At 41.2% G+C, this 25,730-nt stretch overlaps 1 protein-coding gene across 1 annotated transcript; it reads left to right on the top strand.

Moving 5' to 3' along the window:
* Positions 1 to 2,472: 2,472 nt before the first annotated feature.
* LOC135379107 (uncharacterized) lies at positions 2,473 to 25,404 on the top strand. Its single transcript, XM_064612362.1, has 5 exons — positions 2,473 to 2,645; positions 16,258 to 16,554; positions 16,693 to 16,788; positions 18,424 to 18,491; positions 18,769 to 25,404. The coding sequence occupies exon 5, from the start codon at positions 18,795 to 18,797 to the stop codon at positions 24,573 to 24,575; it is 5,781 nt and encodes a 1,926-aa protein (XP_064468432.1). The 5' UTR covers positions 2,473 to 2,645; positions 16,258 to 16,554; positions 16,693 to 16,788; positions 18,424 to 18,491; positions 18,769 to 18,794; the 3' UTR covers positions 24,576 to 25,404.
* The last annotated feature ends 326 nt before the right edge of the window (positions 25,405 to 25,730 follow it).

Genomic DNA, 25,730 nt, shown 5'->3' with positions numbered 1-25,730 from the left:
TGTTTGGAACATGCTCCACATAACAAGCATGGCAAAGTCAGCACTGGATAGTAGGACCCCGTGCCCAAGCAGCTTTTCTCACGCTGCAGTTGTATTCAACAAAAGCATGTGAGTGCTGGAGAAGGACATTCAGTTTCGCACAACCGCGCCTGCAAATAATCAGAACAGATGAAGGAAGAAACAAACGAACATAGAAAGGCTGTACTTCAAAAAGAGATAAGTCCTGTGTCTCAAGGAGGTGTTACCACTTTTACGTAACTTAATTGATTAAGCTTACATCACTACCTGATTAACTGTCCTAACGAGCGTGTTCTAATTGCGTGAAGCAATTAAATCACGCTCACAACGTATTTGGGCTGCTTCGGTGTGTCCATATTTGCGAGGCAAAGCACCGCAGTCGTTCACTAAAAGACACTTTCTGCGGCGGTGGTTGATATAAATCATACGAAACCGATACACGGCTAAAACAACGGCTGTGATTCTACAGAACGATCTCTTTCTGCCATGCGAGTATATCCTTTCCCGGACCGTTCTTTATGGAACAATTTTTGTCCAGAACGCAGCACGGGATATTACATACATGGTGGTTGTTAACCTCACATCGTTCCTTATTGAAACATTGGCTGGGAAACGTACTGTAGTACAATCCCCAGCGCTGCACTGCTGTGACGGTCTAGTTTCGGAATGCAAAACATAACGTAATTAAGAATCGAACGGCAGGACACCTGTGAAACACTGTTAGCATACATCAGTATACTGGCACCTTACAAAATTGTGTGATGACAAGCAACGATCAACGCCTGCAGCGCTATAAATACTCACAATCTCCGTTGCCTCCCATTGTTTTCTATGGGCGCACACTGCGCTTTAGGGCCTCCCAACATGGCGGCCCGAATGCACGCCTCTCCCCCGCGAGCCCCTCTCCCATGCGCCATCCAGCCTTTATAGATAGAGATCAGTGGTCTCACGTTTCGTACGTCATTTCTGCTCCGGACTCTTCACGTGAACGTCGGCTACGTCCAGAGCGAGGTGAGATCCTTGATGCGTACTTACCATCTTTCACTATTATTAATGCCGTGTTGTAGTTTTTTACTGTCTGTACGATTTTTCCCCCCACTGTTCTCACTGTATTTGTAAAATGTTGATCGTCAACCGTACGACGTAGTTTTAGCCGCCGGATTTTCTTGTCTCTACCTTTATACTGACCGTGTAACTTCTCTGCTGATGAAGGAACGAATAATTAAGAGACACGGGACAGGAAGACAAACACAAGAGTTCTCAGTCTCACGGTCATTCGTTCCCTTCATCATCATGCACCAGTGTCCGTTATTTCACGCGTATTAGCCGCACCGCAGATAAGCCGCAGGACTCGTTTTTAGATACATTTTGAAAATGTTTTTGCAGATAAGCCGCGGGTAATACGACGCGATTGCTTTGTGCGCTAAACCAGCCGCGGCTAATACACGTGAAAATACGGTAGTCTGCGCCCTATCTCTTCTACTTCTCTGCGGCTCGTTATCTATTAAGCTGAGTCGCCAGAGTAAATAACGTACGCTGCGTCCGAATGGTGCCACTTATAAGTTACCTATGGACCACCGATAAGCGTGCCCCTTGCTTATCGTTGGATTAATGCCAAAGCATGGCATTCCTTTGGTAGGCGCGTTGTCATTATGCAAGTCGGCTTCACCTAACTACCGTGTGCATTGAGGGGAAGCCAGCTTTAGGAAAGTCTCGATGTTGCTAGACTACTTCTTTCTTTTGCTCTAAATTTAGCGAAACATTTTCTAATCGTTCCGTTTTATGGTTTTACTGTGGGGAAGCCGACTTTACAATAGTGTTGACTGCGCCTTTGTTGCTTTGCTGGGCTCCCCTCCCTTTTTCGCTTTGTTCTAATAAATATATCCCCCCTTTCTCGTGTTTTTTTTCTTCTTTTTCTTTTTTTTTTTGTAGCAAATGATCCTGTGCTGGCCCAGGGGCGGATCCAGACCCTCGTTTTTTTTTTGGGGGGGGGGTTCTTTGTGGGAGCGCGTAGTGGGGGAGGGAAATCCAATGTATAAACTGACGTTTCGGCGGGGGGGGGGCGATCGCCCCCACACACACACCGCATCCTATGTGCTGGCTATGTTTCGAAAGAAGACCGTTACTTTGCTTCGTTCTCTGAGCGGGTTTTCTTCATAGGACAACACGTCAGAAACAAAAACGTATTTTGGGGACGTCATCAGCGTCCTGTTCGGAACGCCACCGGCATTGATATAGTAACCCCCCGATGTGGTTTCGGTTTCCTGGAATATGGCGACGGCGTCTTCGTGGTTTTCTGTTGTTTCGTGGCACTCTTCACATTCGTCGCGTCACATTCTGTCAGTATATGATACCTTTGCCACATAGCTTACAGGCGGGGTCCACTTCAAAAAGGTCACTCGTCCGCCTGGCATTTTACTAGCCCTAACGGAACACAACTTCCAGTAGTGTTCCTGAGGATATCCTTTCCCGGAAATTCGGATCTCCCTGGGAGACAAGACATTTTTCCGACAGACGTCCCCCACATATCTCCGAGTGGCCACGGTTTGGAGTTCCCACAAATATCCGTCGTTTGTCCTCGCAGGATGTTACACGGAGATGGCGGGACGTTGCACGGACTTACATGCGTACGTGCTCATGGCCCTGTATTTTCTTATTATTATTGATACTGTTTATTGAGCTGCTGCGTAAGTGGACAGATTCTTACTAGGCGTTTTTTTTTCCCTGTCATTTTGTTTCAGCTTGGGCCATTGCATCTTCCTTTTGCAGTTGCAGTTCTTTCTAGTATTTCTGTTACTGACAATGGGCACGAAGATTTAAAAAGAAAAGAAAAAAAAAGCTCTTAGAACCATGAACTTAGAAAGGCAGTGGCATACCTTTCCAAATCGAAAACAGATACTAGATATTGCTTGTCTCGCGAGCTTCCACCAATTCGAGAGTCCCGTTTTTGTCTGCGAGTCAAACTAAAGCGTGAAGTGTTTAATTTTTTATTTTTTTATTTTTTAATTTGTTTGTTATTATTTGTGACTGCGTATACCGATAACACTGGACTGAAGAACTGGTTGAAGTATACGTCAAGCAGTTCTTCTACTATCATCTCTTGGCCGGCGGACGTTCTTGGCCATATGTTGCTCAACCGTCAAATCACTAATTACTTAAAAACCGTTAATTAACTTTTTCGTTATAACAGCAGTAGTAATAGGGGGTATCGAGGGAGACCAGATGTCAGTACGTTCCATAGGTGTCTGGTTCGAACCCCACAGCGTCTAGGACACCGACGCGTGTGCGGAGGGCGCGGCGCCAGTGCGGAGGGTTGTCCGAGCGCTTATCGGCGGGGGGAGGGCTGCGTGCGCGCTTACTAGCTCACATTTTTCAGCCTGGGCCAACTTCTTTCGTCATTTTTCAATCTGCGCCGAATTTTTTCGCGACTTTTTCCCGTGCGCGACAGGCGGCGCTCGGGTGGAGGGCTGCTGCGGTGAGCGGAGCGTGGCCGGAGGGTTGCGTGAGCGCTTACTTGCTCACATTTTTCAGCCTGGGCCGACTTCTTTCATCATTTTTCAATCTGTGTCGACTTCAATCGCAATTTATTTCCCGCTACAGCAGGTGTGCAGTAGGCGATTTACATGCAAAGGATAGCCATACACAAAAGTACAAGTGAAAATATATTTATTAAAGTCATTAGTGTCAGGAATTACGTTATGACTTCATGTGAAGGAGAAAAACTCAGCCAAAAAATCTGATGCAGTAGCATTGAGTATTTTATTAGTGATAATCACGCAAGTTTTCAATTAAACAGAAGGAGTAGCACATTTTAATAAAAGAGGATATTTTTAATCAATATGATTACAATCAAAATTAAAAGTTTTATTATAAAAAGTCTAACATGACCACCATGGAGGAGTTTTAATTACATAGTTCTAATATGTAACTTCATGCACAACAGCTAATATTCCATTATGATACATTTAATCAAACAATATATTTTTAATCAATATAATTACAATCAAAATTAAAAGTTTTATTATAAAAAGTCTAACATTATTATACGTGACCACCATAGTGGAGCTTTAATTACAAGTGCCGATAGATGTATGTGAACAGCAGAGAACCTGGAAGACCATGGGACACAAACACAAGAGGAAATAAAATCTATAACACTACAAAGAAGATATTCTTAATCAAAACAACAGAGGAGGGGAATAATCTATCATTTTAACTATCATAAAATCATCCTCGTGACTTCCTCATACAATTTTCGTTCTAAGAGACTCTACAAACCTTACTTTGTTTTATGAATTCAACACAGAAAATATATTAAAAAAATGAACTTCAACACATAGCACGCTCCTAGCCAACAATCAGCTCTAATAATATCTGTCCTGATTTGTTGAAGACGGGAGGCGTACACCTGACAGCTATGAACATTTTCGAGCACAATAGGGAAGATTATTTCAACATTACCCAATTAATCAATTTCTTATTAAGTAAACAACATAGACATACGGAAATAATGAGAAAAACGATCAACAGCTAATAGAGAACCAAAACACATCACATAAACAACAGACACATGCAGGAAAATAAATGAAAAATAAACAATCAAAACGATCAACATGCACGGATGAATGGCGGAGAAACACTTTGAACAGTACATGCTGAATAATTTAATACAGCACAGAGCTCACGCTGAATAGCAGAGAAACAATCTAAACGGCACATCTGCCAACATGTAATCAACAGACAGGAAAATATTACTGAAACAAGATCAACAGCTAATAGAGAGCCAAAATCCAACACGTAAACAAGAGGTACACAAAGGATAAATAGTTGAAGAACAATCTAACAAAACAAGAAACATGCACGGATGAATAGCAGAGAAACACTCTAAACGATGCATCTACCAACGGTAAACAACAGACACATGCAGGAAAATAATTGAAAAAGAATCAATCAAAACGATAAACCTGCACGGATGAATAGCAAAGAAACGCTTTGAACGATGCATCTGCCAACATGTAAACAACACACCGGAAAATAATAGCGAAACAAACTATCAAACATTACAATTTGAAATAACATATCTTTTGAACTATCATAAAATCAACCTTGCGAGCTGACAATATAGAATTTTCATCCTACTCAGGCACTATAAACATCACCTTGACAGAGCTATCCAAACATGCACCACAGCTATGCTTTACAATAATTACAACCAGACTTGAGACCAGCGGGGTCACTCTCTCCATCTATACAGCCCAAGCATGGAACCTGTTGTCAATCTGTGGGGGTGGGGAAATCCTCTCTCTTTTTCACATTCTTTTCTCCAAAAGGAAATATTCTTAGGATCGGTGTACAGAGACGAATTTTTTATTGATCGCAAATAGACATTGGAATTATTCGACTCTCAAGCACACAATAAGAATTCTATCAAAAACAATAGAACGCAAAAAATCTAAGAATACACTTTCTAAGCAAACGAGAAAATATTATCGGTGCAAACAATACTCAACGAGAAACGTTGCATTTAATGTATTTCAGATCAGACACAACTATTAGGCAATCATTATTCTCAACTCACAAAATATCAATCGAGTGAAAGTCAAGTTTATTCAATGACAGAAACAATACTCATTCGAAAACGAGAATCAAATTTAATTACGTTGTTTTATGTTAACTTTGCAATACATGCAGAAGCCACAAACAACTCATCTGAAATGCAAATTATTGTGTTTGCTATAGCGGAAATCAACGCACACAACATTCCAATCTAATAGAATATTTTTATTAATATCGATCGGGTGATCATCTGAAACATAGTCAAAGCAGTAATTAATTTAGGCAAACATTTTCCTAACCAAGTGTGCAAATACATCACAGAAACACGTCTTTTTCATTGAGGACCTAATAGTGGAAACAAAATATCAATCGAGTGAAAGTCAAGTTTATTCAGTGATAGAAACAATACTAATTCGAAAACGAGAAACAAATTTAATTACATATTTTTATGATAACTTTGCAACAGTAATTTCTACATGCAGAAGCCACAATCAACTCATCTGAAATGTAAATTATAGTGTTTGCTACAGCGAAAATCAACGCACACAACATTCCCAACTAATAGCATATTTTTATTAACATCAATCGAGTGATCATCTGAAACAAAGTCAAAAGCAGTAATTAATTTAGGCAAACATTTTTCGTAATTACGCAGCGCAAATATACATCGCAGAAACACGTCTTTTTCATTCAGGACCCACTAGTGTAAACGAAGTGACAGAGGGAAGCTGAGTTCCCGTACACTTTCGTTAAGGTTACACCCGCAGGGAGTAGGGGAATCCAACAACGGTCTTGGTATACAAAGCCATAAACCGACTCCAGCAAGTCAAGTTAGGGAAGGATGGGCTCTGGCGCTGTCTTGTACATAGAATCATTGAAAGCAAACATTTTTTTCCTTACACATCACATCTTTTTGTAAATTGAATTTCATAATTCTCACGGCAGGTGGAACATTCTAAACGCGATAATAAATTTTTAATAAATAAAATTACCACCAATATGATTTAATTAAATGTCGAGGCGCACTACAAAACAGAACAGACAATTGCTATACATTGAAGAGATGGACGGATTTTGTACTCATTACCATACGTCATGGGAGGACCTGATAAAAAGCTGCTTCGAAAAGGAGGAGCCGCGAAACGATTCATTTATCGCTGCATTTCAATACGTCCTAGACATGGTCGTATTCGGAGATATGGCACAAATTATGGAATTCAAGATGCGAGAACTTGTATGTCGAATCTACAATAGTTATAAAAATATTTGCACGTCAACATCGGAAGGACCGTTTGGATTGATGGTGGAGTTTTTGAGGTTTGCTAACGAAGAATTGAAATACACTAGACCAAACGTAATTGTAATCATTGCAATGGGCATTGCATTAATCAAGAAAGCAATCAGATCAAATTATCATATACAAGCAGTCTATATCGCACGATTCATTACGGATTTGTTGAAATTACACCTAACGGTTGAAATGGAAAGTACATAAAAAATCTTATCACGTGGTATATTCCACCCTAGAACCTCTATACATTTATTTTATTCTACCAGTCAAGGATGTCGAATGAACAGAAGTTCAATATTGTCGTGCAAGGTCTGATGTATCATCACTTATTGAAACTCAACAAACATATCAATTGCGGTGGGCCACCGGACGATTATCATCTAATACTCTCTTGTACGCCATTCATGAATCTTCATACAAAGAAAGGAAGCATCAATAAGAGACTGTGCAAGTTTGTCGCAACAAAGTGCAAGTTGTTGAAGAAATACAAACACAGCGACAACATATCATCTGCGTTGATCAACGCTGGATTCAAGCGCCCAATAATCAGAATAAATTACTTGATGTCTTCGGAATTCATTAATCAAGACAACAAACGAAAACTTCGGAGTTTGGAATAGAATTGTAATTTATCGAAATAAACAAGTGTATAATTGAAATAATACTTGTATTCTTTGTCATCATTGTAATGTATTCTACACAGCGCAACCAGAACAGCTTATGACCAGGTTGAAGATTGCTAAGGAGACACTACGTACAAGGATCTTCGCATGGAATCAGCGCTGGCAATCAAAGAGATTTTTACACGACCACACTCTATACAGCAACACCGACACCCGAAGGAAAGAATTGTAGAAAAATCGATAATAGAAATTTAGAGGCATGTTACATCAATATTTGTTTACAAAGAGGATCACTAATATTTTGCGAAAGCTTATTTTACGAATTAAATTGCACAGTGTATATATTTTCTCAAACTATTGGACAGTTGACAATACTATATTGAAAGGAATCTATTATCAACTGACGCGAAGGTGGAGTCTACAATTCTAATCATCATAACATGCGGCACACAATTCCAATAAGATTTTGGGAGAATCGAATCACACAACTGTCATCAGAAATGTTTATCCAATGAAGATGAGCACTATGCATAAGATATGCAATTATAATAAGTAAATATTCCTTTTGCAAACTTAACCAAAGCAGCACACATAAACGTAGCTTCAATTCACAGAATGTACCCGAGGTTTTTAATTAGCCATACTGAAAAACTACGAGTCTTATCATTATGTCACGGCATATGAGGCACTACAAATGGAAGGACATACATTAATTTTAGAAGATTTTAGCTCATAATGAATCAAAACGTAATCTTCAACACCAAAGGTTCGTGTTTAAATTTTCAAAGTCAAAACTGTACACTCTTTCTTACAATTTTTTAAAGATGTAGATTAAAAAGCTGTCTATATAGTCACACATTGTATACAAGATATTTGTTTGTACATTAATTGATAAAATTTATCAGATCACATTCCGGAGCAGTGGAGACTATCAGTAAGTGTTTAATTAAAATTTGAACTGCTGCCGCAATTTATGAACTGAGTTGTAGAAAGCGCAATTTCACAGCTTTAGCTGGCTCACTTTGATACGCGAAGGTTTTAAGAACTCTTTTGCGATGACAAAGCATTTAATCGAGTGTATTGATGGTTTCTATATACTCTATAACGTAATGTGAATTCTCCACGACGTGGATAGTAAAAGTTACGAATATTTTTCGAACAAAATTTACTTAAAACTCGGAGAATGTTTGTGTATGTCTGTTTTCGTCCCTACCTCGTCTCGGGTTTTCAAGTCATGGATCGTCACCACCAGCTCGCTTGCTACCTAACTTTCCTTTCATTATCACTTACTGATAGTCTCCACTGCTCCGGAATGTCATCTGATAAATTTTATCAATTAATGTACAAACAAATATCTTGTATACAATGTGTGACTATATAGACAGCTTTTTAATCTACATCTTAAAAAAATTGTAAGAAAGAGTGTACAGTTTTGACTTTGAAAATTTAAACACGAACCTTTGGTGTTGAAGATTACGTTTTGATTCATTATGAGCTAAAATCTTCTAAAATTAATGTATGTCCTTCCATTTGTAGTGCCTCATATGCCGTGACATAATGATAAGACTCGTAGTTTTTCAGTATGGCTAATTAAAAACCTCGGGTACATTCTGTGAATTGAAGCCATTTTTATGTGTGCTGCTTTGGTTAAGTTTGCAAAAGGAATATTTACTTATTATAATTGCATATCTTATGCATAGTGCTCATCTTCATTGGATAAACATTTCTGATGACAGTTGTGTGATTCGATTCTCCCAAAATCTTATTGGAATTGTGTGCCGCATGTTATGATGATTAGAATTGTAGACTCCACCTTCGCGTCATTTGATAATAGATTCCTTTCAATATAGTATTGCCAACTGTCCAATAGTTTGAGAAAATATATACACTGTGCAATTTAATTCGTAAAATAAGCTTTCGCAAAATATTAGTGATCCTCTTTGTAACATGCCTCTAAATTTCTATTATCGATTTTTCTACAGTTCTTTCCTTCGGGTGTCGGTGTTGCTGTATAGAGTGTGGTCGTGTAAAAATCTCTTTGATTGCCAGCGCTGATTCCATGCGAAGATCCTTGTACGTAGTGTCTCCTTAGCAATCTTCAACCTGGTCATAAGCTGTTCTGGTTGCGCTGTGTAGAATACATTACAATGATGACAAAGAATACAAGTATTATTTCAATTATACACTTGTTTATTTCGATAAATTACAATTCTATTCCAAACTCCGAAGTTTTCGTTTGTTGTCTTGATTAATGAATTCCGAAGACATCAAGTAATTTATTCTGATTATTGGGCGCTTGAATCCAGCGTTGATCAACGCAGATGATATGTTGTCGCTGTGTTTGTATTGCTTCAACAACTTGCACTTTGTTGCGACAAACTTGCACAGTCTCTTATTGATGCTTCCTTTCTTTGTATGAAGATTCATGAATGGCGTACAAGAGAGTATTAGATGATAATCGTCCGGTGGCCCACCGCAATTGATATGTTTGTTGAGTTTCAATAAGTGATGATACATCAGACCTTGCACGACAATATTGAACTTGTGTTCATTCGACATCCTTGACTGGTAGAATAAAATAAATGTATAGAGGTTCTAGGGTGGAATATACCACGTGATAAGATTTTTTATGTACTTTCCATTTCAACCGTTAGGTGTAATTTCAACAAATCCGTAATGAATCGTGCGATATAGACTGCTTGTATATGATAATTTGATCTGATTGCTTTCTTGATTAATGCAATGCCCATTGCAATGATTACAATTACGTTTGGTCTAGTGTATTTCAATTCTTCGTTAGCAAACCTCAAAAACTCCACCATCAATCCAAACGGTCCTTCCGATGTTGACGTGCAAATATTTTTATAACTATTGTAGATTCGACATACAAGTTCTCGCATCTTGAATTCCATAATTTGTGCCATATCTCCGAATACGACCATGTCTAGGACGTATTGAAATGCAGCGATAAATGAATCGTTTCGCGGCTCCTCCTTTTCGAAGCAGCTTTTTATCAGGTCCTCCCATGACGTATGGTAATGAGTACAAAATCCGTCCATCTCTTCAATGTATAGCAATTGTCTGTTCTGTTTTGTAGTGCGCCTCGACATTTAATTAAATCATATTGTTGGTAATTTGATTTATTAAAAATTTATTATCGCGTTTAGAATGTTCCACCTGCCGTGAGAATTATGAAATTCAATTTACAAAAAGATGTGATGTGTAAGGAAAAAAATGTTTGCTTTCAATGATTCTATGTACAAGACAGCGCCAGAGCCCATCCTTCCCTAACTTGACTTGCTGGAGTCGGTTTATGGCTTTGTATACCAAGACCGTTGTTGGATTCCCCTACTCCCTGCGGGTGTAACCTTAACGAAAGTGTACGGGAACTCAGCTTCCCTCTGTCACTTCGTTTACACTAGTGGGTCCTGAATGAAAAAGACGTGTTTCTGCGATGTATATTTGCGCTGCGTAATTACGAAAAATGTTTGCCTAAATTAATTACTGCTTTTGACTTTGTTTCAGATGATCACTCGATTGATATTAATAAAAATATGCTATTAGTTGGGAATGTTGTGTGCGTTGATTTTCGCTGTAGCAAACACTATAATTTACATTTCAGATGAGTTGATTGTGGCTTCTGCATGTAGAAATTACTGTTGCAAAGTTATCATAAAAATATGTAATTAAATTTGTTTCTCGTTTTCGAGTTAGTATTGTTTCTATCACTGAATAAACTTGACTTTCACTCGATTGATATTTTGTTTCCACTATTAGGTCCTCAATGAAAAAGACGTGTTTCTGTGATGTATTTGCACACTTGGTTAGGAAAATGTTTGCCTAAATTAATTACTGCTTTGACTATGTTTCAGATGATCACCCGATCGATATTAATAAAAATATTCTATTAGATTGGAATGTTGTGTGCGTTGATTTCCGCTATAGCAAACACAATAATTTGCATTTCAGATGAGTTGTTTGTGGCTTCTGCATGTATTGCAAAGTTAACATAAAACAACGTAATTAAATTTAATTCTCGTTTTCGAATGAGTATTGTTTCTGTCATTGAATAAACTTGACTTTCACTCGATTGATATTTTGTGAGTTGAGAATAATGATTGCCTAATAGTTGTGTCTGATCTGAAATACATTAAATGCAACGTTTCTCGTTGAGTATTGTTTGCACCGATAATATTTTCTCGTTTGCTTAGAAAGTGTATTCTTAGATTTTTTGCGTTCTATTGTTTTTGATAGAATTCTTATTGTGTGCTTTAGAGTCGAATAATTCCAATGTCTATTTGCGATCAATAAAAAATTCGTCTCTGTACACCGATCCTAAGAATATTTCCTTTTGGAGAAAAGAATGTGAAAAAGAGAGAGGATTTCCCCACCCCCACAGATTGACAACAGGTTCCATGCTTGGGCTGTATAGATGGAGAGAGTGACCCCACCGGGCTGCATAGAGGGAGAGAGTGACCCCGCTGGTCTCAAGTCTGGTTGTAATTATTGTAAAGCATAGCTGTGGTGCATGTTTGGATAGCTCTGTCAAGGTGATGTTTATAGTGCCTGAGTAGGATGAAAATTCTATATTGTTAGCTCGCAAGGTTGATTTTATGATAGTTCAAAAGATATATTATTTCAAATTGTAATGTTTGATAGTTTGTTTCGCTATTATTTTCCGGTGTGTTGTTTACATGTTGGCAGATGCATCATTCAAAGCGTTTCTCTGCTATTCATCCGTGCATGTTTATCGTTTTGACTGATTCTTTTTCAATTATTTTCCTGCATGTGTCTGTTGTTTACCGTTGGTAGATGCATCGTTTAGAGTGTTTCTCTGCTATTCATCCGTGCATGTTTCTTGTTTTGTTAGATTGTTCTTTCGACTATTTATCCTTTGTGTACCTTTTGTTTACGTGTTGGATTTTGGCTCTCTATTAGCTGTTGATCTTGTTTCAGTAATATTTTCCTGTCTGTTGTTTACATGTTAGCAGATGTGCCGTTTAGATTGTTTCTCTGCTATTCAGCGTGAGCTCTGTGCTGTATTAAATTATTCAGCATGTACTGTTCAAAGTGTTTCTCTGCCATTCATCCGTGCATGTTGATCGTTTTGATAGATTATTTTTCATTTATTTTCCTGCATGTGTCTGTTGTTTATGTGATGTGTTTTGGTTCTCTATTAGCTGTTGATCGTTTTTCTTATTATTTCCGTATGTCTATGTTGTTTACTTAATAAGAAATTGATTAATTGGGTAATGTTGAAATAATCTTCCCTATTGTGCTCGAAAATGTTCATAGCTGTCAGGTGTACGCCTCCCGTCTTCAACAAATCAGGGCAGATATTATTAGAGCTGATTGTTGGCTAGGAGCGTGCTATGTGTTGAAGTTCATTTTTTAAATATATTTTCTGTGTTGAATTCATAAAACAAAGTAAGGTTTGTAGAGTCTCTTAGAATGAAAATTGTATGAGGAAGTCACGAGGATGATTTTATGATAGTTAAAATGATAGATTATTCCCCTCCTCTGTTGTTTTGATTAAGAATATCTTCTTTGTAGTGTTATAGATTTTATTTCCTCTTGTGTTTGTGTCCCATGGTCTTCCAGGTTCTCTGCTGTTCACATACATCTATCGGCACTTGTAATTAAAGCTCCACTATGGTGGTCACGTATAATAATGTTAGACTTTTTATAATAAAACTTTTAATTTTGATTGTAATTATATTGATTAAAAATATATTGTTTGATTAAATGTATCATAATGGAATATTAGCTGTTGTGCATGAAGTTACATATTAGAACTATGTAATTAAAACTCCTCCATGGTGGTCATGTTAGACTTTTTATAATAAAACTTTTAATTTTGATTGTAATCATATTGATTAAAAATATCCTCTTTTATTAAAATGTGCTACTCCTTCTGTTTAATTGAAAACTTGCGTGATTATCACTAATAAAATACTACATCAATGCTATTGCATCAGATTTTTTGGCTGAGTTTTTCTCCTTCACATGAAGTCATAACATAATTCCTGACACTAATGACTTTAATAAATATATTTTCACTTGTACTTTTGTGTATGGCTATCCTTTGCATGTAAATCGCCTACTGCACAGCTGCTGTAGCGGGAAATAAATTGCGATTGAAGTCAACACAGATTGAAAAATGATGAAAGAAGTCGGCTCAGGCTGAAAAATGTGAGCAAGTAAGCGCTCACGCAACCCTCCGGCCACGCTCCGCCCACCGCACCAGCCCTCCACCCGAGCGCCGCCTGTCGCGCACGGGAAAAAGTCGCGAAAAAATTCGGCGCAGATTGAAAAATGACGAAAGAAGTTGGCCCAGGCTGAAAAATGTGAGCTAGTAAGCGCGCACGCAGCCCTCCCCCCGCCGATAAGCGCTCGGACAACCCTCCGCACTGGCGCCGCGCCCTCCGCACACGCGACGGTGTCCCAGACGCTGTGGGGTTCGAACCAGACACCTATGGAACGTACTGACATCTGGTCTCCCTCGATACCCCCTATTACTACTAACAGCTACGAAGTTGTCCCAATGAGAACATCTGTCCCTTTCGGTGACCCGATATCGTAGCCGTTTTCAGAACAAAAATCAGTTCGGTAGATCGGTCGGTAGCAAAAAATTCTTGAAGGAACACCATTTTTTTCTGTGTTTTCTTCATTGCGCACCTTTCGAGACGTGTTTTTCCTTCACCCCCAATGTGAGATGGTGAAGGAGCCTCATCCGTCGAAGATGCTGCCACAGTGCCGCCTCATGCGTCGAAGGTGAGCTTTAACTTGTGGAAACAAAACAAAAACACATATGTATCGGGTGACGCGATCGGAACTGCCCTTATCTTGGGCTGCGACAGTGTGCTCTTTCCCCCTCTCACATTGGGGGTGAAGGAAAGACGGGTCTCCGAAGATGCGCAATAAACAAAATAATGAAAAGAAAAAAGATGTTCTTTCACGAATTTTTTGCAGATGATCTACCGAACGGATTCTTGTTCTGAAAACGGCTGCGATATCAGGTCACCGAAAGGAACAGATGTTCTCATTGGGACAACTTCGTAACTTCTATAATTAAAAAGTTAATTAACGATTTTTAGGTAATTAGTGATTTGACGGTTGAGCAACATATGGCCAAGAACGTCGGCCGGCCCAGAGGTGATAGAAGTGAAAACAGCTTGTCTATATAGGCCTTATAGTTTTTTAAATGAAAAATCTAACTATCGATTGCAACCATTGATGATCGGGGCGGGTACACAGTTGCCAACGGGTTGCATAAGTGTAGCTGCAGATGGAACAATACGACACTATACTATCCTCCTTGACATGCCTTCAAGACAGCTCACAACATTCTCGACTCACGCTGGCTTATTCAGATACAAACGCCTCAATTTTGGCATCAGTAGCGCAGCTGAAATATTTCAGAACACTATCCGTCAAGTCCTCAAGCACATCCCACTTCTGGCACCATTGTTGTGTTCTTGTGATTATGTTACGAACGGAGTTTCATCAAAACTGCGCTCGTTCGGGCGCCATGTTTATTTTTTGCAACCGTCGATGATCGGGGCGGGTACACAGTTGCCAACGGGTTGCATAAATGTAGCTGCAGATGGAGCAATAGGACACTACAAAGCAGAGAATAGACTAAAATACACAAGTGAAGGAACTCTGTAAACGGCAGTCCACACGTGCACAGTTCCTGTGACTACCACGGGGTGTCAGCACCAATGGCGGCGCCCCAGAGCCGTATATTAAAAGGGAGTCTGGCCATTGGGAGGAGTTACAAAAACAGGCTCGACCTGTCAATCACAGTTTCGCTCCTCTGATTGGTTTACTTTTTACCAAGGGGGTCGCCATGACACCATACTGCCACCCAAAATGGCGACCAAAACAAACACAGTGAAGCGGGGATTTCGTGACAAAAAGTTTTCACAGATTAACCTGATTTTACGCTGCAAATGTACATAATATAAGTTTATCGGAAATCAGTTTCATATTATGCTCATCCATCGATATCTAACTGAAAATAATACGTTTTGTCGACGTGTTAGGCCTAGTGAACACGGCGATCACAACGAAACCAGAACGAAAACGGCGCTGTGCTGTACAATATTATATTTAATTGCTGGATTTCATGGATATGAACACTCTTGCCTTTTATATTCAAACTATTCATGTAGATTTGTTTAAAAACATACCGACGACAGAATCTGTCCCAGCAGGTGGTTCTGCCGGCAGTGGTACAACGACGGAAGCAGACGACAGTTCCCGATGTGCCTTACGCTCCCTAGGTGGCGCACATCAAATTTGCACCAAAAATCCACTAGTTTTGCAGATTGCGTGAGGTATCCATTTCAATCCCATCCAATCCACTTGCCACCCAAAATGGCGCTGCCCATGTTGGATACGGGGACAAATAGTGAGGATAGGTTGATTGATAGCGCCCCATATTTCAGAACTCTATTGGTCGCAAAGCTGAAAAAGTGGGTGGAGCTTCAGGTATAGGCATGACCCATTAATGGCCAGACTCCCTTTTAATATACGGCTCTGCTACAAAGAACATTAGAGGCATGGGAGGGTGGCATCTAAAAGTTGAATTACGGATAGCTTATGCGTACGTTGTGGATGCGATCTTCATTGGAACGCGCTGACGGGCATGGCCTTATGAAACGTCTTTTCTTCCTTGAACACTTAGCGCATTTGGTATTGTCCTGCTCTTAAAGTGAACCTCGGTTCTCCATCATTCATCGTCTTCTACATTCTTTGTTCCAGATATCCCTTGCAAGGTCAAGTGAAGTACGTAACTACAAAGCATGAAGCAGGCATCATATGGAATTTGAGACAAGACTGCTTCCGCCACACTTGTGACGTCACGTCTCACCCCTAACGATGACGGATCATTGGGTGCCTTGAAAGTCACGTGGCACGTTGCAGGAGGGCCATTGGTCCGACGTGGCGATCGTATCGAAAGTGATCGACGGAACTAGGAAACAATGAGCGCGGGGACCAAGGACTGACAACGGTGATCCGCAGGGTACGGGGACAAATATCACGTGATGTCCAACAAAGGTTCGTAGGACTCTAATACTACTATAGGCTCCGTGATGGCGATGTTGCAGTGAGCCACACAGCAGAGTTGGTCGCTGTGACCTTGGTGAAGCTCGCATTCCCTCGACATTTATTTCTTTATTTTTTACTTTACCATAGCATGCATTCGTTGAGCCATTCGACGACACTTTTCATCCAATCAAGGGCACCCAGGGAACTGCGGCGCTTGTACACTGGTATAACGACGTAAATAAGGTAAGTTTCCTTCAGAGCCTTCTGTCACTCAGAATGTTGTTTCGTCTTCTGATCTGTTCTTCTATGAGAGTCTTCCGCCTCCCTTCTGAGTTAGAGAAATAAAAATATCATCTGACGTCACGGGTTCCTTCATAAAGGGATACAGTCGTTGACCTTTATACAGAGTCCATAATCGGAACAACGGGACGACGCTGAAGTACACAATGTAAGAGTAGACCCTTGTAAACGTAAAAGTAGACTCCCTTTTGAGCAAACGGGTTTACCGTGATCACATATTTTTGTATAAGTGTCTACAAAATCGTGTAGATTGTACTGGTGTAATTACGAGGGTCTCTACGTCCGAAAGCGCAACACCAGGGCGCTGCGAAAGTTTCATGTTTTTTTGTAGCTCTACAGAAAAATGTCCCTCATTAAGAATACAGATTTTAAGTAACATTAATTCTGCTTGCGTTGACTTTGTATAACAGTAATATGAGAAGTGTCCAATCAGCTCTTTGTCGCGCATGTAAACTCTGATGTTTGTATAAGTATGGCCAATGCGAGCTGCTTTTTCATTGTGCTATGAACGTTTAATTTTATTTTATGTATTAATACATTCCTATGTTGTGTGTCTTTTATTGTGTACTGCTGGTAAGGCTTTAGGCTCTTAGCAGACACATAAATAAATAAATAGACTGAAGTGTGTTGTTATGGGCTGGGTAGTAAGTTAACAGGACGCTGCAGCAGCGGAGGCTCCGGCGGTATCACGTCTTTAAAAGAGCTTTAAAGGGACTATGAAACGATTTTTTTCTTCGTTTCGTTCGAAAGAAGACATTTTTCTGAGTCTAGAACCGAAATTTTACTTTCGTCGCGCGAGCGGATTTCTCGGGAGCGAATTTAAACGGAGCGGCGAAGGGAGGACAGCTGGCGCGGCGCCGTGACGAGCTGCCGAGAGGAGACACAACGGGTAACTTGACGCGACCACGGCCGGCTCAGCAACACGTCATCGTGACGTGTTGCCGAGCCGAGGTATCCCGCCAGGAGCATGCGCCGTAGGATCCCGCGTATGCGTTCATCGGGAGTGGAAACGGTGACGTAACGGGGAACCGAAGAGCGGTCCGTACAGTTACACCATCGGCAGGGAAATATGCGCGGGAGAGGAGGAACGCGGAAGAGACATTTCCAGCGCGCGCTCCTCGCAGAGTGGAGCGATTTCGTCCGGAAAAATTTGTGGCATATTAGTTCCTCTGCGGGAAGAACAGTTTCCATGAAAAAAAAGTATGGGGGTTCGGGAAATTTCATAGTCCCTTTAAAATCTCTTTATTTAATATCGTAGCTCTTTTCCTATGAGAAAAATTAAAAAAAAAAGAGCCACGTGGATTGTCGACCCATACCGGGCATAGTGGTTCCGCTTTCACATACGGGTTTCTGGACACGAGCGTCCTTTTAAAAGAGCAGTGAATTCCCGTTTTTTTTAAATTCATCAACCAAGGGAGTACCAACCGATCCTCCTGTTATTTCCCTGTTTTGGTTCATTAGTTCCCAAATGTTCCCAATTCCCCTGCTAGTTCCCCAAAAGAAATCACTGGTGTCGCCGGACTTCAATGCAGTCTATACAGTGTTTTGCAGGACATTTTTCTGTTTTTCCGGTTCCAGATACCGTGCTCGTACTCTGCTACCTGAGCTGCCCAGGACCTTGTCCTGTTTCCTTGCCCTGTTGTAAGGTAGGTAATCCTTTTATTTAGCCCCGACTCCAGAATGCGTTACCCAACCCTCTCTCACGCTCCCACGCAGTCTATCCATGACATCCTTTCCACGACCTAGCGTACCTGTGACAAAGACAATTCCTTTGCTTTTTGAGTCCTGTTCTGTCCGTCTGTCTTGTATGTCTCCGACCCTTGGACCGTCGGAACAGGGGTTCCGTTCCAGACGAAGTACCGCACTTCACCTGTTTGTTGTATTTCAAATGGGCTGTTTCTAATTTCCGTCTCAAAATTACAGGAATTTCTCGCTTCATCTCCAAAGGCATGGCTTCGACACCTGAATTTGATCTCAACATGGAAAGGTCGCCACAGTGGGAAGACCTCAGGAAGGAAATGCACGAAGCCATTGTGGCGAAAGATGAGGCCCGTGTTCTAAAGTGCCTGGATGCTGCACCTGATTTGAAACTGTGGTTGGATCCTGTCACAAAAAGGTCAGCTCGTTACAAAGCAGTCGAAGAGAAAGCCATCCGTATACATGGCCTTTTAGTCTCGCGTGAATGTGGACTCAAGAACACAGAAGAATCTTTGTGTTACCAACATCTCACACCCCTTGAACGAGCTGAGATTCGTCGCCAACGATATTACACCACGGAATGCGAGAGCTCTTACATTGACTATTTGAAAAGCAAATCTGTGAGCGTCACCAGATGTGATGACTTCGGTGTACGATTGGAGAAGATGTTTGAGCAGCTCTCTGGTGATGAATTAAACCGGATTATTCTGAAAGTGGCTGCAAGAACACCGCACCTAGAAATAAGGTTCGACTACAACAGTGAAAATGTTCAAGGGACCACGGGAAGCTGCAACAGAGGTGACATAGGCCTTACTTTCTGCAAAGAACAAAGAGTGTTCGTCGCGGGTCGTGCTGCAGAAGCCAAAGTCTGCGGAACACTTATTCATGAGTTATGTCATATGGCACTTTACCTAGTGTACAGGAACGATGGTAAGCCATATTACACCAATGATACGGAGAGCGAACAGCGATACAAAGACATTCTGAATGACATAAGACCAAGGCAGAGAGAACTGAACGTTCTCATCCAACAAGCTTTTATGGACACAAATGAAGAAGAAGAGTTAATTGTACGGATTCCTCACGTTCTGGTTCAATATGGTTGCGAGGAAGGTAGTAGGGTTCTGGAACAGGAAGTTCCAAAACTGCTAAGGTTTTTCAAGGACCATGTCATCCCGGACATGCGAGAATACATTAAGAGTGGAATCCCCTCGGCAGACGCCGAAAGGATCAAAGAAGAAAACGCCAGGCTCCAAAGATCTTTCAACATTGGCAAACTTAACATCAATTTCGAAAAGCCATTAAAGACCAGTATCTGGAAACAAGGGTCGCTTCACGTACTTACCGGTCCAGAGCTGAGCCTTCTCGAAATAATGGTTCACAACGCCGTGCAATCTTCCGGCCAGCCATACTTGTTTTTCGAAACATCCCAGACGGACTGGACACATGTGTTAGTGGACTACAAATGTGCATTTGTGCTCGTGACGGTCCGTCCTAACACAGACTTCGGACAGGGCCTCAGATTTTTGAGTGAAGTGTCCCGTGTGACCGGAGCGAAAGTCATCTTGCTTGTGGAAGACAGTGGCAAGGATGACTTGTTGAAGCAAGTGGAAGAAGAAGCACATTTTGACAAGAAACCTTTAGTGTCTAACGTCCATGAAGCGAGTTTGGAGCATGTCGCGAAGAGGTGCAAAACAGAAGTTTTCGAAAAATCTGTCCTAAAACTTCAGGGCAAATATGTTTCTGGCTTTCCTAAAGTAATGAATATCGACACCTTCTTACGTTGTGTAGACACTTGGGTTTTCCTAAAGCTATGTGAATCACTGGTCATTGACGTGGGTCCTCTGCTTCATGAACTAGAAGGAAGTGTTAAGAACTGTTATGTGGAGCGAGTGTTTACAAGGGCCGTGGAAGTTGACCTGAAAAAGTGCAGAATGGACGACGAGAATGAGGCTTTCGCACTTCTGGGGTGTCCGCATGATTGTGTTGCAGAACTTGTACCTCAAGGTTATGAGGCAAAACATCAAGATAATTTGACGCGTTTTGAAAAGTTTGTGGTCCTTCAGGAGACATGTGACTACGAAGCTCTCCTACGAAATGATAATTACAGAGGGAAGGTAGTGCATTTGCTAAGGCTAAACGAATCCCGTAATGGACTCTTGTGGACCAAATCAAATGGACGTCTCAGTCACCTTCCAATGACGGGAAGTGGCGATTATACTACAGAGACGTTGCTGAACGTGCCTGGGAAGGTCGTCCTCGTGTCTGGCGCACCTGGTATGGGAAAGAGTGTGCTGGCATCGCGGTTGTGTACAGAGTTGAAAACTCAAGACAAGAAGCGGTGGGTGCTCTACGTCGACCTTCCTCAGAGAATGGCATTAGTGAAAACTGCGTCGCCTAGTCTGGGATATCTCGCGGATCTGTGCCAAGTACGAAATGATGGTCTGGAGTTCGCTTTGTTCGAGGAAAGCTTGAAGAATGGAAGCCCTTTCGAGGTCGTCGTCACGTTGGATGGCTTCGATGAAGTCAACGAGGAATGCCGCAACTGTGTGCTGCAACTTGTATCGTTTCTAGCCAACAGAAAAGTTTACAAGGTGTACCTGTTTTCTCGCACTGTGTTTAAAGCCCATGCACAAGATGCCTTGCACACAGTGTCATATGATCTCGTTCCTTTTTCTGATGAAAACCAGAATGAATTCCTCACAAAACATAGGGCCCAAAGAGAAACTCTGGCCACCAGGAATGACGGACTTGCGCAAAAATTCCAGCAACTGTACGCGTCGTTGAAGGAGGAAAACGGAACAATCCTGGAAACCCCTCTCCTACTTCGTATGATGGCTCAGATGGAGAGCGGGGAAGTTACAAAGTCTGACGATTACTCTTCGCTCCTTAATGTTGCTGACATTTGTGGCGGCAGGATATATACTGTACACATCTACATGATGTTTGTGGAGTACAAGCACCTTGTGCACCGAAAGGAAAAGGTGAAAGAAAACATCTCCCTATGTGCAGTGCGAGGGGACAACGATACCGCGAAGTCTCCATTCTACGCAAACCACGGTCTCCTCGCTATGAAGTGTATATTTCCTCAGAATGACTTGGAAGTCTTATTGAATGAAGATGAACTAGAGCAGTTAGATCCCGAAGGAAAATTCATCGAGGGCATTGCGGACAATTCTCTCAAAGAAGGTTTTGTGAATAGAATTAACGGAGGAATTCCAGAGTTCGTTCACAAGACTTTCGCTGAATTCTTCGCAGCTCACTACCTGTTGGAAAGGACAAGAGCCAGAAAAAGATCGAGCTTTAGGAAAAATGTCATCGGACTGTACGGTAAAGAAGACTACGAGGCTGTAATGCTGTTGTTCGATGGACTGGCGTCGATGTCCTATCCACTTCACTCTGCCTTGATAAACAACGACGCTTCATATTTTGAGCAACGTGATATCCAAACAGAAGACATGCATGTTGTCGATGAACTCCAAAGGACTCCATTGCACGTAGCTGTCCTGCATGCTGATAAAAAGACATTGGACAAGCTTCCAATGAATGATGAACTAATCAAGGATGATTTGTTCAAAATGTCACCATTCAAGTACGTGGAACTCTTCTCCCCATGGGATGCAGAGTGGATGACAGGGGTGATAAAATATTTGAGGGATAAGTCCTTTTTAACAAATATGCAGACGCAATATTTGTGGCCAATAACTCGAGCTGTGACTCCAGCTGTGACTCGAGCTATGGTTCCTGCTATGACAGAGAAACTCAACGTATTATGCGCTCGATGCAGTGAGGAAGCAGTGAAATATTCTACCGAAAATCTGCGCAGATGTGAAACCTTCGAGCTAAAGAGAAGTTTTCTAGAGCGGGCTATATTCACAGCTGTGATATACGACCTACCAGACATTTTAGACGTGTGTCTGAGCTATGTGTCCCAGAAAGAGAGTACCGTAATCCTAGACAGAGACACCACGGACCAATTAGAATCACGCAAGAAACGAAGCTTGAGATGTTCTGCAGAGCCTTCGCTAATTGGAGACCTTGATGGTATCAGAGGCAATGACAATAGAACTGTGCCTTTTTACTCAAAGTCTGCGGTTGTTTGCAAAATGCTCCTTCCTTACTGCGATATGAGAATTCTTGACAAGGATGGAAACACAATGTTGCACATTAGCGCGATGTGTGGAAATCTGGAGACAACACAGTTTTACCTCGCACATTTATCCGCTAACAATAGAAATAGAAAATTTCAAACCCCTTTGCATTTGAGTGAAGATGCAGAGATTGTGAAGCTACTTCTTCCTCTTTATCCCTCAGTGAATGTTCTCGATTATGAGCAACAAACTCCTATGGATAGATGTGCAGAGAGAGATGATTTGGAGGCCATCAAGTTGTTACTCCTTCGCACTCGGACATATGACACACATCACATGAGACTGAACACAACACTTCATGTGGCTTCGGACTCTCTTTCCCTTAAAGCTGTGACGTTTCTTGTACCTCACACAAATGCGCACACGCTCAACTACAAAGGAAAAACGTGCTTAGACGTTGCTTGGACAAGTGGGAATCGGTTGAGTTTGGAGTCCAACGTTGTGAGATGTCTCATCCCACACTTGCTGTTGAACTCCCCTGAAACGTTGGGCTCATCACCGTTGTACTTCTGGGCGGAAGGTGGTAGAAGGAAAGTGATGCAAACTCTATGGCCTTATTTGCGACACACTGACCCTAGGCATGCACAGAGGATCAGCAGAAGCTACGTGTTTGCGTGGATGAAAAGGGATTTCCAAGAAGAAATTTGGGGTCTGAAACTTCTCTTCCTCCACTTAGATGTCATCGCTGGTGATCCTTATAGCCGTAAACTGCTACATGATATGGCCAAGAAGAAGCTACTTTGGATAAAAGTAAATGATATTAATTACATGAAGCTGTTACTGCCGCATTTAAATCTCAGTGAGCAGGATTATGCAAAACGCAGAGTAAAAAATGATGACATCGTTACCTTATATCGGAGATGGTCGGACATGAATAACACCGATGATCCCAACATTGACAATGTCGACACGGAAATGGTCGACGACGATGGCAATACGAAGTTGCTAATAGAAGCAGAGGAAGGTAATGTGGAAGCTGTGGAACTTCACCTCTCCCCTTCATCCGTGTGCTTTACAGATAAAAAAGAGAACACTGCATTGCACTTGAGCGCGAGGAAGGGACACACAAATGTTGTGAAGCTTCTCATTCCTTTTTATACATCAGTGGACGTGATCAATGTGAATCGAGAAACGCCCATGCATGTCTGTGCCTCAAAGGGACACCTGGACGTTGTAAAGTTATTATTACTCCGCTCTAGGATGAGTTCCCGTGACGAGTATGGATGGACACCTCTTCACTTGGCCTGCATAAGTGATGCCGTTGATATCGTGAACTTCCTTCTTCCCCACTCCTTCCCTAATATGCGCGACACTTGGGGTTCCACGTGCTGCGCTCTTTCCGCTGAAGGAAGGAAAATGAATGTTCTCAGATGCCTCATCCCTCACTCTCTTATACACTGTCCTAATTCAGTAGGCGAATCACCAACGAAAACCTGTGCTGGAACAGGAAAGCTGGTGACATTATTGCCATATTCCTGTGATTATGACGTTGCGAGTTTATTGACGCCTCTCCGGCTGCCATTTAGTACGGACAATATCAGTATGGGAAAGACATCTTGTCTGAAACTGATGGTTCTCCACTCAGATGTCAGTGCAGTAGACGTGTGTTTTCGCGAAGCACTCTACGACATTGCACAGTCTTATGGAGAGAGTAATCCACACCTGCTTCTAGGAGAGACTGAGATATCATGTTACTTGGATCATATTCCTCTCTTGTTTCCTCATACAAATGTTTCTGCTAAGGGCGACGAAGGCAAGAAACTATTACAAGACGTCATCGAAAGTAGTAAAGTTAGATTGGTTCAGAAGGAGCGTAGCTTAGTTCAGAAGAGGTTCAGCTTCCGTCAGATATGGACTCGCTTGAGTGACTTTCATTCATGATGCTGACGATTGTTGGCAACGGTTGTGGTTAAGTACCAAGTGGCACCGAGTTGTCAGTGGACACGAGCTCTTAAGAGGATATGGCTGTTTTAAGAGGGGCATCAACAGCAGTATACTGAGTCCTTGCCTTCCTCCGTGAAAAAAAAAAGTAAAAATAAAAAACTTTTGCAATGGCCATGGCTACTGCCTATATCTTTTTTTCCCTTGTTCATGTTATAGTGCTCTAGTCACCAGTTTCGCTACCAGGAAAGCTGGCTGGGTTAACTTTTTGAAGTATGTTCTTTCCGTAGTATTTATTTTAATTTATCTTTGTATTTATTTAAACTAGATTGTTAAGTTTGTTACCTTTGTTTGGCGCTGTATGACGAAAGTTCCTTTGGTGCACTAAAAGCTGAATCATCATTATTATTCTTTGTGTTACCAACCACTGTTCGGTAGATAGTCCAGAAGACGATTCGGAAATGTGTAAACACATTTTTTTAAAACTCCTAACGTGTTTAGTTATATGGTTAGCTATTTTATACAACAGTACCTGTGATTCTGTTTATATCGTACACCCCACCTTTAGGGGAGATAACTGTAATACAGCGATTGTGCCCCACATTGTTTTCTTTAAAAACAAAAGAGTCGTGCAGTGCTACACCTTTTAGGGTGGTAATGGCTTTTGTGACAATGTTAGTCCAAAAATGTGTGAAGTTCACCCTGTACCTGTCACCCTGACCCGCGTTCAACCCTGGACATATATGGGTCCCGACTTTACCACCCTGGGTGTCAAAATGTATATACCGAAATGTCTAAAAATGTAAATAAAATACATTGTTCTTTCGCACATTGGAGAAGGCTTAATTCAAATAATCTCGGAACTCTCGCTCACTTCGCTGCAGAGTTGTGTAAACTAACTATATTGTCAGTTATACATTCATTACAACCGAATTGATGTATGAGTTCCAGATTGCTCTGTCAGCTATGGTTACAGATTACAGTGTAGTTACAGATTACGGAAGATATTACTTTGATGTAATCAAGGTCTGTGTAAAGGAACCACGTCTGACTCAAAAATGCACGTCAAAAATTCGATTTGTGTGCGTGTGATTAGATGATTACGTGCAGTTGTCCTTAAAGTAATGTGTCCAGTTGGATGTCATCAAGAGATGC

This window comes from Ornithodoros turicata, chromosome 1 (genome assembly GCF_037126465.1).
Source record: "Ornithodoros turicata isolate Travis chromosome 1, ASM3712646v1, whole genome shotgun sequence".
Lineage (NCBI taxonomy): Eukaryota > Metazoa > Arthropoda > Arachnida > Ixodida > Argasidae > Ornithodoros > Ornithodoros turicata.
Note: the sequence above shows the minus strand (reverse complement) of the source record. Positions and strands in the feature narration are given on the sequence as shown.